The 11,806-nt window shown below is 43.2% G+C and overlaps 1 protein-coding gene across 1 annotated transcript in view; it reads left to right on the forward strand.

Moving 5' to 3' along the window:
* Nucleotides 1-6,918, forward strand: part of EGLN3 (egl-9 family hypoxia inducible factor 3) — a 28,397-nt gene extending 21,479 nt beyond the window's left edge. The window contains exons 2-5 of the mRNA XM_080397049.1: nt 235-354; nt 4,399-4,535; nt 5,235-5,308; nt 6,658-6,918. Of these exons, the coding sequence (XP_080253175.1) occupies nt 235-354; nt 4,399-4,535; nt 5,235-5,308; nt 6,658-6,695 (369 nt within the window). The 3' untranslated portion in view covers nt 6,696-6,918. The remainder of the gene's footprint in view (nt 1-234; nt 355-4,398; nt 4,536-5,234; nt 5,309-6,657) is intronic.
* Nucleotides 6,919-11,806: the final 4,888 nt, after the last annotated feature.

The raw sequence follows: 11,806 nt of genomic DNA on the forward strand, positions 1-11,806 counted from the left end.
TTGCGAAATATAAAAGATATTTATTTCATACTGGCTGACTCATCCAGTGAAAGAAGCTTGTGCAAAGATACCTTTTGTTGGTGTCTGCTGCAGGTTTTGCATTGATCATCTCAAAAAATACTGAGCCAAACTGGTGGTGGGAGAATGCCTAGCAAAGAAAAACTGCAGATGGGCAACCTGTAGGATTGATTTTTATTATTTTTTTTTAACTTAACGATCTTTTTTATCTTTCAGGCTATGGTTGCTTGCTATCCTGGAAATGGAACTGGGTATGTTCGTCATGTGGACAATCCAAATGGCGATGGGCGTTGCATCACCTGTATTTATTACCTGAATAAGAACTGGGACTCCAAGGTGAGTAAGCCACAGGTTTGAGGCAGAACATGAAGGAAAAACTACTTCAGAAACAGAGCTCTGGAGCTGTCAGTTGCTTCTGTGAACTCTGTTGAACTTTCAAACAGCTGGTCCATTCTTCATTTCTACATTTATTTTCTTGGTGTTTATGGCAACCCTTTGGAAGTAAGAATCTGAACTGTTCCCTTATAATTCTCTCTCCCATCCCACACACATACTGTTTTGTTGCTATAGAATGAAGCTTCTAAGCACTGGCCTGCTGGCTTTTACACTTTGTTTAGAGGAAAGAACAATGAACCACTAGAAAAGAAAACATAATCCACTAAAGAATAAGTGGATTCTGGAAGCAGAATAAAATGACAGCCCAGACTTGGGGCTCTAGTGTTCTTGATACTGTTCCTTCAGGCTAACATGCAGAAGATCTTCAAGTAGTTACTGTTGTGGCTTTCTTATTTATGAAGTGATGGGACTTAGTAAGAGCATCGAGCACATGGCTTGGTTGGTCCTCTCCATCTTTGACTCCACCAGTGGGTCTCCTAACAGAATGGTGTGCTTGTAATACAGGGAGAAAGAAACTATAAGGCAATAAAGTCAGCCTTGAATTTACCATACCTTTACGTTAGAAACTGAATAAGGGTTTGTGAAATTACAGGATGACTCTTTACACTTTTATTGTCATAATGCGACACAAACCATTCATGTGGATTATCTATTAAAAGTTGCCAAATGTTTGTTTTGTCTCTAACCTGTCGTGGCCACTCTAGTTTGGTGCTCATTAAGCACGTGTAAAAACTATGAACCCCCAAAAGTGAGTTCAGATTTAGAGGCAATGTCAATGAAAAACATGCTGTTTGTGAAAAACACGTTCCTTTATGGAGAGTACGACAGTGAAATACCTCAGTGTAATAAAATGGAGGATATGTAGGAGAATATGTGAATACCTAATTTTGTGCATTGCACTCTTACTCTAATAGTGAGGAAGCACCCAAGTGGATGAAGAAAGCTAACTGAAATCCAGGATGCTGGTGGAGAGTATTATATGTGTGTGATGGTAATTTTATGCAAATGCTGGAGGAGATGCAATATAACCTTACCGGTCTTTGAAAGCAACCACGTTGCTTTAAACCTGGCCTGACAGTTTCTTACTGAGGTTTGCATGCCATGTGGAGGTGTGAAGTCGGGTCAGTGCTGGGCTGACAGCATCTTCCCTGCGCTCTGTGGTGCAGCATAAAAGCCTCTAAAGAGCTCTCTAACAGCAGCAGGGAGGAGGCAGAGTTCGCGGGCATCTTTTGAAGTTCTACTGTGTGTTCAGATCACCAGACACTTTCCCTGGCACACTCGTGGCATGTAGAAAGAGAGAAATGATGTGGTAGAGAAACCAGGCTATGCCGTAACTAGGGAAAAGACTGGCTGGGAGATGTAACAAACATCTCAGAAATGCATTATAAATCCAACAATAGAACAGACTTCAGTCTTCCCAGGGCATAAAAGTTAAATCTTATGTGATCAGATGCAGGGTCTGAGATACCGTAAGGAGGATCTAGCAATTGCTGGGATGCGGTGGAGCAGCTGGGAGGAGGCTGGGCAGGTGGAGCAGCCTTACCTGCCTTGTGGTATTCCCTGGTTCTAGAGACGTCACTGGGAGCTCAGGAGTTCCCCAGTGTTTGTTACAGGTCCAGTGTTGTCTTTATCTTGGTTCATTTACTTTAGCCAGATATTTATCCTCATAGAATCATTAAGGTTGAGAAAGACCTTTGAGATCAAGTCCAACCATTAATCCAGGGCTGCCAAGTCCACTGCTAAACCACATCCCTAAGCACCGCATCTGTGTTTTTTAAACCCCTCCAGGGATGTGATTCCCCTGCCTCCCTGGGCAGCCTGTTCCAGTGCTTCACCACTCTTTCAGTGAACAAATTTTTCCTAATATCCAATCTGAACCTCCCCTGCTGCCGCTTGAGGCTATTTCCTCTTGTACTGTCCTTTGTCTGGGAGAAGAGGAAGAGACCGACCCCCACCTGCCTACAGCCTCCTGTCAGGCAGCTGTAGAGAGCGATAAGGTCCCCCCTGAGCCACCTTCTCTCCAGGCTAAACAACCCCAGTTCCCTCAGCTGTTCCTTGTAAGACTTGGGCAACAAAGCTGGTGAAGGGTCTGGAGCACTTCTCTGGACATGTTCCAGCACCTCTATGTCCTTCTTGAAGTGAGGAGCCCGAAACTGGACACAGCCTCACCAGTGCTGAGTACGGGGGGACAATCACTGCTCTTGTCCTGCTGGCCACACTGTTTCACATAGCAGCCAAGATGCTGTTGGCCCTTTTGGCCCCCTGGGCACACTGCTGGCTCATATTCAGCCAGCTGTCAACAAACACCCCAGGTCTTTTTCCCCCAGGCAGCTTCCCAGCTGCTCTGCCCCCAGCCTGTAGCGCTGCGTGGGGCTGGTGTGACCCATGTGCAGGACCCGGCACTGAGCTTTGTTGAACCTCATACAGCTGGCCTTGGCTCATCCAGCCTGTCCAGATCCCTCTGCAGAGCCTGCCTGCCCCCAGCAGATCAACACTGCCCCCCAACTTGGTGTCATCTGCAAACTCACTGAGGGTGCACTCGAGCCCTTAGTCCAGATTGTTGATAAAGATACTAAACAGACCTGGTGCCAATACTGAGCCCCGGGGAACACCACCTGTGACCATCCACCAGCTGGGTGTAACTCCATTCTCTACCACTCCTTGGGCTCAGCCGTCCAGCCAGCTTTTTACCCAGTGTAGAGCACACCCGTCCAAGCCACGAGCAGCCAGTTTCTCCAGGAGGATGCTGTGGGAGACAGTAGCAAAGGCTTTACTAAGTTGCAGGTAGACAACATCCACAGCCTTTTCCTCACCCACTCGGCAGGTCACCTTGTCATAGAAAGAGATCAGGTTTGTCAAGCAGGACCTGCCTGTTATAAACCCGTGCTGGCTGGGCCTGAACCTTCAGTTGTCCCGCACATGCCACATGATGGCACTCAGGATGATCTGCTCTGTAACCTTCCCTGGGACTGAGATCAGGCTGATCAGGCCTGTAGTTCTCCAGATCCTCCTTGCATCCCTTCTTGTATATGGCTAACCTCCAGTCTGCTGGGACCTCCCAGTTTGCCAGGTCTGTTGGTAAATGACGGAGAGCGGCTTGACAAATTCCTCTTCCAGCTCTCTCAGTACCCTCGGGTGGATCCCATCTGGCCCTATAGACTTGTGCATGTCCAAGTGGAGCAGCAGGTCACTAATTGTTTCCTCCCAGACTGTGGGGACTCATTCTGCTCCTCCTCATCCCCACCTTCCAGCTCAGGGGGCTGAGCACCCAGAGGGTAACTGGTCTTGCTATTAAAGATTGATGCAAAGAAAGCATTAAGTACCCCAGCCTCTTCCTCATCCTTTGTGGCAAAGTTCCCCCCCCAACACATACATACTAAAGGATGCAGGTTATCCTTGGCCGTCTCGTGTCTAATGTATTTGTAAAAACATTTTTTTTTTTTTTTTTTTTTAATCTTTTATGGCAGTGGCCAGCCTGAGTTCTACCTGGGCTTTTGCCTCTCTAATCTTCACCCTGCATAACCTCATGATGTCCTTATAGTCCTCCAGAGTTGCCTTCCCCTTCTTCCAAAGGCAGTAAACTCTTCCTTTTTTTTTTTTCCCCTGAGTTGCAGCCAAAGCTCTCTGTTCAGCCAGGCCGGTTGTCTTCCCTGCCAGCTCGCCTTTTGGCACGTGGGGACAGCCTGCTTCCACACCTTTAATGCTTCCTCCTTGAGGAACATCCAGCCTGGGCCCCTTGGCCCTTCAGAACTATATCCCAGGGAACTCTGTCAGCCAATGCTAAAACATTATAAACTCTCTGGGAAAAACAAAGTGGCCAAGAGATTTAGTGTGTCATTTTTCCGGTGTTGTCATATAGCTATCTCTGTTATCATTAGATTTATTCCCCATTTGTTGGGTGCTGAGGAGGGAGAAATAAGTAATTGTTCACATTGGTGAGTGGGTGTTCGTAGGTGTAAAATGCAACCTTTCATTTTCTTTCAGCTGCATGGTGGAATACTTCGGATATTCCCAGAAGGAAAGTCCTATGTAGCAGATGTTGAGCCAATTTTTGACCGATTACTTTTTTTTTGGTCAGATCGAAGGAACCCACATGAAGTCCAGCCTTCTTATGCAACCAGGTAAGCAGCATATTTGGTATTGATATTTGGCCGGGAGAAAACAAACCATCCATTTTACCAATATTTGTACCTAAAATTATGGCCGTCATTTGTTTGTTTAAGTACACATGTATATTAAAAATAGATAGCTGGATTTGGAGTATTTTCTGTTTTTGAGTTACTGGGAATTCTCTCTTCAAATGAGGAAGAACAAGCTTGAATGATAAGATTCCTTGTGTGATGGAAAAAAAGCTGTTTTACCATTGACAGGAGAAATCTTCCAAGCCAGGCACAGTTATTTAGCTGGGAGATTCTGGGTTATACTTTTGCCCTCGTAACACTATAGGGATTCTTGGGGCTACCATCTGTCAACAGGCTATGAAAAGCTGATGTGACGCAGGGCAACCCCTAAGTTGCCTGCAGGCGTCCCAGAACAGAAAAAACAGGCAAAGGTCAGTAAGCTGCTTTTGCCCTCTGTAACCAGGGGCTGTGCATCTTTTATGCCTCCAAGCAGAAATTCTCACCTATATTTCACTCTTACTTAAGAAAACACATTTAAAATGCTGTCTGTATGTGTCTGTAAAGACGTGCCGTTTGCATCTTGTTTTTTTATCTTCTAATTGAGTTTTGGTTTTTTGCTTTCTCCATGAGCGTAGAGCTCCAGAACTCTTACTTTAATAGTGAAAGTTGAAACAAATACAAGATTTCTTTCTTTTATAGATATGCCATGACTGTGTGGTATTTTGATGCTGAAGAAAGAGCAGAAGCCAAAAAAAAGTTCAGGAACTTAACTGGTATGTTTCTTTTATATGTGTTCACCAGAAAGACTGTAGTGCATTTTGATACTTTCGAAGTCAGAGACAGACTGGGAATAGCTCTGTAGCTAGATGGGTGGGACATTCATTTTCAGAAAGCTCTTTCATCTCTAATCACTAGTCAGTTGTTTTATGCGAAGTGGAGAAATAGTGACAGCAGAAGATTCAGGCCTGTCCCTAGTATCCATGATGAGCGTGATGGGGAACACGGGAGAGGTGATTTCTGATTTCTCTCCCAAATGGGCTGCTGAGACCGAGATTTTGTCCCACCCCAGGTGGCTGCTCCAGTCACTGGGAATCTCTAAGCTCTTGTTATTTGGGAAGTATATTTTGTCTCCTCCAAACTTTGTTTACAGAAAGTCATGAGACTTACACCATTTCATAATCATGTCCTGGCCGAATAGATCCTGTCTTCTGTATTAGTGAAGGGCAGCTGGGGCCTGCAGTAGTGCAAAAGGGATTTGTCTTTAATATAAAAGTAATTTCTGACGGAGCATATTCTTGATGACCTTGGAACGTAGAGATTATGAGTTGGAAGGGAACTAAGTTTAGAATATGTAAGTTCGTCTCTTGGCGAGTAGTTGCTAGAGTGATCATGGTGGACTTCAACAGCTGCCTACGTTCAACTGGGTCTCACAGAAAGCTTAAAGTCAGCCCAGAGGCATTTCTGCAGAAGCCTGGGAAGAGGTGACCTCAGCTTTCCTAATAGCAGCCACGCTGCCATAGTAATGGCATGAGTAATGGACTGAGTTGTCCACATGTGCTTCAACACCCTGCCTGGGGCTATGCTCCAAGGTTTGCTGTTTGGAGCTGTTCGAGATCTGGTCTTCAGGGACTGCCTCAGGCAGTTCCTCAAAATACAATGTGGAAGGCACTTGTCTCTTAAAATGTGTGCTAGGCAGCTGGGGAGCAGCAAAGTCGTAATTAGTCAAATGCTTTTCAGAGCAGACTGTTGTTATCTCTCTAGCTGGTATGCAGAGCTTCAGCCTTAAAGGGGATCAGGAACAAGGGGCCAAGAGTGGAGGGGGAAAGCATCACAGATCTACAGTCTGAAAGTTCATTGGGCTACTTAAATACTTCATGAGTTACCTTCAGTTTCAACAAGGCAAACGCACAAAACTTTGGCACGAATATCTTAATTCATACATGCATCATACGTGGATTCATACAGCATCTCAGTCCATGTAGTGAATTCGTATCACAAGTCTGAAATAGAAAGCGCTGACCACTGAAAACAAACCAACTTTATTCTGTTTCTGAATTTTCCAATGAATGTTGTCAGAACCCTCTGGCTAACTGCCTCTCCTTCTTTCATCTTTTTGATGTAGATGCAAGGAAGAAAGAAGCGCCTCTTAATGAAGACTAATCAACAGTTCCTGAACTCTTCGTGAGGAATTAAGATCCCAAAGATGACTTCCATTTCCAGCAAACATGGGCAAATTCTTGTTATACACAAGAATGTGCTGGTTGTGTCTAGCATGTGCATCTTATATTGATGGTACTTAAGGCAGCCTCCTGTCATGCGTGCATCTGGCAGAAGAAAAACTTGTTTTTAATTTGCCTTTTGCTGGAAAAAGTTACCAGGGTTTTTTTTTTTAAAAAAAAAAAAAGGGGGGGGGTATCACTAAGCCTAGTGGTAGTGGCTCAGCCAACTGGCTTTTGATCTCTCTCGTAACCAAGATAACGATCATTGGAACTAGTGGTAAAAACCTGAGTCTTATTTGCACTTTATAGGGGAAAAATAATCTAGCTCAATGGGAGGGAGTTTTACAAGTTTAGAATTTGTGGCAGACTGCTAATGGGCAAGGAGAGGTATTGGCAATGTGAAATTAAACTGGATTGTTGTAGGGTGTTTTCTTATGGTCTGTCCCACGTGGGCCTGTCAATGTACTGTTCATCACTCTGCTGCACAGAACATTGGCTCAGCTCTTCGATACCACGACTTTCCAAACAGATTTTTGTCTACACAGTCATTGCATTTCCTGGAGACTGTCTGCTTTTCAAGAGTCAAGTCCTAGCTGTGCAGTTGCACTGCCCTTTCTGTCCCAGGACCGATGGGGAAGTAGTTGTGTATTTGTCCACAACTTTGTTAAACCATTTCCTTTCTGTTCTGAGCAGGATGGGCTGTACTTTTTCTATTTTCATGGTTTTGTAAAGCAGCTGTTTTCTCCCAAAAGTTTGGTAAACTTGGAAGGCTGGTGGCACACAATGCCTTGGCACTAAAGGCCAACACAACGGTAAAGTTAAGTGTTCCTTTTGTGACTTGTCCATCTGTTTTGTATGACACAGATATGAATCTGAAAGGAAAAGATATGTCTGGCAGTCTGACAAATGTATGATAAATAATGAGTAACTCTGACTTGATTTCTATGCTGGTTATCCTTAGTTAACACACTCATTTAACTTCACACATATGTAATTTGAATGAAACAGCAATTCCGTTTCAATTGATCTGTTATGCCAGGTAACTATTTCTGCTGTGCCCAAGCCACAAGATCAGAGTTATTCAAATGGCAAAGCACCTTTTTTTTTTTTTTTTTTTTTTTTTCCCTCTCCATTTTTTTAAAAACTTATTAGACTCAATGAGTAACTGGTAAGCTATTTCCAATCTGCCTAATCTTCTACAACCAGCACTTAACTATGCAGTTCAGAATAGCTCTTAATGAAGCTGGGAGCTGGCAGTGGGTGTATTTATTACTCACGCTAATTGTTCTCAACCTAATATTCTCACTTGCATTCATTTTTTTTTTCTGGCTTTGTCAGTGCGTGTGTCAGACCCTACTAAACATTCCAAATAGATGCCCTCTTCAGTGTCCCATGTTGTCTGGTGCCACTTGCCTGCAGCAGTGAAGGTGATCTGAACCACCGGCCCCTGGACCAGCTCACCGTGCTGTGCTGGGCTGACATGCTAGTGACGGGTCCGCGGGCCAGCTCTGTCCCACTTGAGCTAGGGAATGAAAAGGTAGTGTGCAATGGTAACTACTAAATGTCAGTGAAAGAAGGGCAACAACTGTATAGGACTGAAAAGAACCAACTTTCATGACATAAAAATGGTAATAGAAATGGAGTATTTTTAAGCAGTTCTGTCTCTTTATTTAAAAAAAAAAAAAAAAAAAAAAAAAGAGAAGAGAGAGCTGGGCATCCTTCAGCCTGCCCTTGAGTTCTGAATGTAAATACAATAGTGCTAACAAATCCCTCATTCTCTCTGGCTTCTCCCAGAGATCCAGCTATGGTCTTATGGGCTAGACTTTGTTTAGCCTGACCACCATGCACCTTAAGAGAGGATTATGAGGGACCACGTGTGAGAACTATTCTTACAACTCAAGACTAAAAGACCCCCAAATAATCTGATAAATGTCATTTAATATTAGAAAAAAAAAATTATTCCACTACAGTTGCTTCTGAGCAGCACAACATAGACTTGAAGAAAACTTCAGGGTAACTTGAAATTCTCATTCTGTAGCGTTCCTGTGGGAGGAATATGAGTTAGGGCTCTTCCCAGAGAGTGAGAGGTAACCCTCTGAAAAATGGGAGGTGTAGAAGAAGGGGGCCCACATGATGATTACTTAAAAAGGAAGGGGGGAACCCAACCTGTTGTACTACTATGCAAAATTGATAATGGCATGTTAATTTGAAATTCTAACATGATTTTAAAAGGGGGTAAAACAGCTAAAACAGAGCAGAACAAGTCTTGTTTTGCCTTTAGAAACTGTAATCTTAAAACAAATGCACTAGAAAGGGATGTTAGCATACATCTCACTGGAGGCCAGAACAGTAGAAAAACTATAGGGTCGGAGGAGAAAGGCTTTGTATAAAGGTTGGAAAAGAAAGGTACTTTGGTTACTGCTATTGCTACCACCTAGCTTCAGCAGAGGTCAGCAATATGTGTGTGACGGATGGAGCAGTATAGATGCATTTATTGTAAATAAAGTACATATTTCCATTTTTAGCCAATATCTTCCTGATCGAGATAGAGCAATTATTCTGTGGCAGAACGCATTGTCTTTTTCTTTATTAACACATATAATTAAGTACAAAAGAGGTTGAGGGCACAGGATTTTGAAACCAGTTCCAGACCTTTAGCTTGTTTCCAAATCGGTGAGATGATCTCCTGGAAGATGCTGTAGTTTAATTAGGGGGGAGGGCATTTCAAGGAGACTTTTCCCTTTCCTTCTGTTTTGTCTTCATGGCAAACACTTGGAAACATCTATGGCTCAACAGTGCTTGTCACCTGGTTGTGAAAAAGAGTGTTGTTATCTCTAAGACACTTTTAATCTTTAGTCCTCCAAAAGCTTTGCTATTTTTTGGTTTTTGTTTTTTTAACCTTTAGGTAATGTGCCTTCACCGTTCATATCTGTGAAGATGTTACATGCCACATGTGCATGTGATGCAAGTTTTTCATGGCTCTTTAAGAAATATGGTTGCCTTTCCAAATGCAATTGCATTGGCAAAATATGCAGAGCCACTAAGCCACAATTTCCAACAGGTGGTTTTTGTTGTGCAGGGAGGAAAAAGGCCAGGAGACAGTACTGAAAATCAAGAGACTATTTTTATTCTTAAACCTGTAGCCACTGGCCTTTTGAGCAAAGTAGCCTCTAATAAATCTTATTTTCTCTAGATTACTTCTGGTTCTATGAGGAATGGCCTCTGCAAAGTAGTGTCTAAAAAGATCTGTTCTTTTTTCCTTCTCTCTTTAAATGGTTTTAGTCCTTTCCTATTGTATTTTTAAAAATGTTGGAATATATTATATGTATTTTGTTGTTGTTGTTGCAAAATAGCTGGCTCTAACACCACTTGCATCTAGAAGAAAATGTATCTATTTGCAGGCAAATAACTAGTTCTACTTTGACTGTGATGTACTCCCAGCAGATATCTGAGAGTGAGTTATGACTACATCTTCTCTTGTCAGGTTGTATGCTGGTCAACAATGCTGGCACTTTGCATCAGATTGATATAGAAACCCCTTGTAGTATTTTACCATACATCACATTTTGTGTTACTATTAAAAAAAGAAAAAAAAAAAAAAAGGCAAAACGTGGCAGGAGTCAATAAACACTGGGTCATGTTAAACGTTGTCCTGTGCAAATCTCTTCGTCTTGTGTCTCACCATAGCTAGGGTTGCAGCAGGTGGATGAAGGGTGGTGGTGATGCACGGAGGTGACACCAAAGTCCCCAGCCACCGCTGTGCTCCGCTGCCAGGGGGAGCTCTGTTTGTTGCCATCAGCTTGGCAGGTTTGCTTGGTCGCTTCCTGCTATTTTGAAGTTATTTACCTTGCTAGTGACCCTCTTCTTGAAATGCCCATTTGTTTTCACACTCCTGTTGAATCAGATAACATTATCGTGATTTAATTGTTGTCTGGTAAGTTTTATTTTTAACAACATTCACATCCTCCTCCTGCTACTTTTCCAGCCCAAATCCCACAGTTTTCTCCTGCAGTCGTGGGCCAGGCTTCTCCCTACTCCCACTAACATTGCAGTTGAATGAAAGCCAGGACATTTTTTTTACTGGTCTGTTAAAATGCTGTGAACTTTTTTGATTCTTTTGCAATATTGTGAATAGTGGGAGTTTTCCCCTCTATGTAAAAGATGCTTTCTGTTATGGAAGGCTTGGATTTAATTTTGTTGTTGTTGTTAAAGAGAGGAGAGAATTGTAGGTAATTTGCCACTTTTTTAAGCATTTCTTTTGCACCAAGGAGTGCCTAGAGCACGTGGAGAAGACCTAAGGAAAGCAGAGGGGTTTCTCTGCTGCGCATGCTCCTCACCGACTAAGGGTTTGTGGGGACAGCTGAAGAAGCAGCTGGCCATCCAGCTGCCAAGGACTTATCTTTTCTCTGAACTCTGACTAAACTTTCTCTAAGCAAATGTGCTTGCAGTAATTGTTATCTTACAGCTATTTAGGGGTCTTTTTCCTCCCCCACCTACCCAATGGGGCATGGCTAAATATACTTGCACCGACAATTCCCATGACTCTTGAGAATGCATCTCATAGCAGAGGTTGCACTGAAAATTATGAAGTAGTGTGACAGTGGGAGAGGTTAGTAAAAATTGAGTCTCCTTTTCCCACATAATTTCATCTCTGTGGAGTACTTCCACTTCAGAGAGTGGGTAAAACTCCCATCCCCTTTCACAAAGGGTAGATGGATGTTTCTTTTTTAATCTGTCTTGTGGAAAAAGGAGCTAATTTCATCTGCATGTGTGCTTATTTGAAACAATGCTGGAGATGCTAAATAAACTACACTAGGCCAACAGCAATTCTCATGCGGTGGCAAACCCAGTCCTTGCCAGCATGCGGGTCTGCTCCTTTGCTCGACACCCACAGTGGTAAACCTTCCTTCTAGCGGTGTGAGAGGAGGTGGTTTGTGGTCCCTGATCTTAGCCAGCACCCTGGAGACTGATTTAGCAGGAGAGGAGTCAGAGTGTGGCTACCTGGTCCTAAAGGTTTTGGGAAAGTGTTAATCTGGCTGGCTTTTAAAAACC

The sequence above is a fragment of the Falco punctatus genome (genome assembly GCF_963210335.1).
Source record: "Falco punctatus genome assembly, chromosome: 7".
In the NCBI taxonomy this organism is placed as follows: Eukaryota; Metazoa; Chordata; class Aves; order Falconiformes; family Falconidae; genus Falco; species Falco punctatus.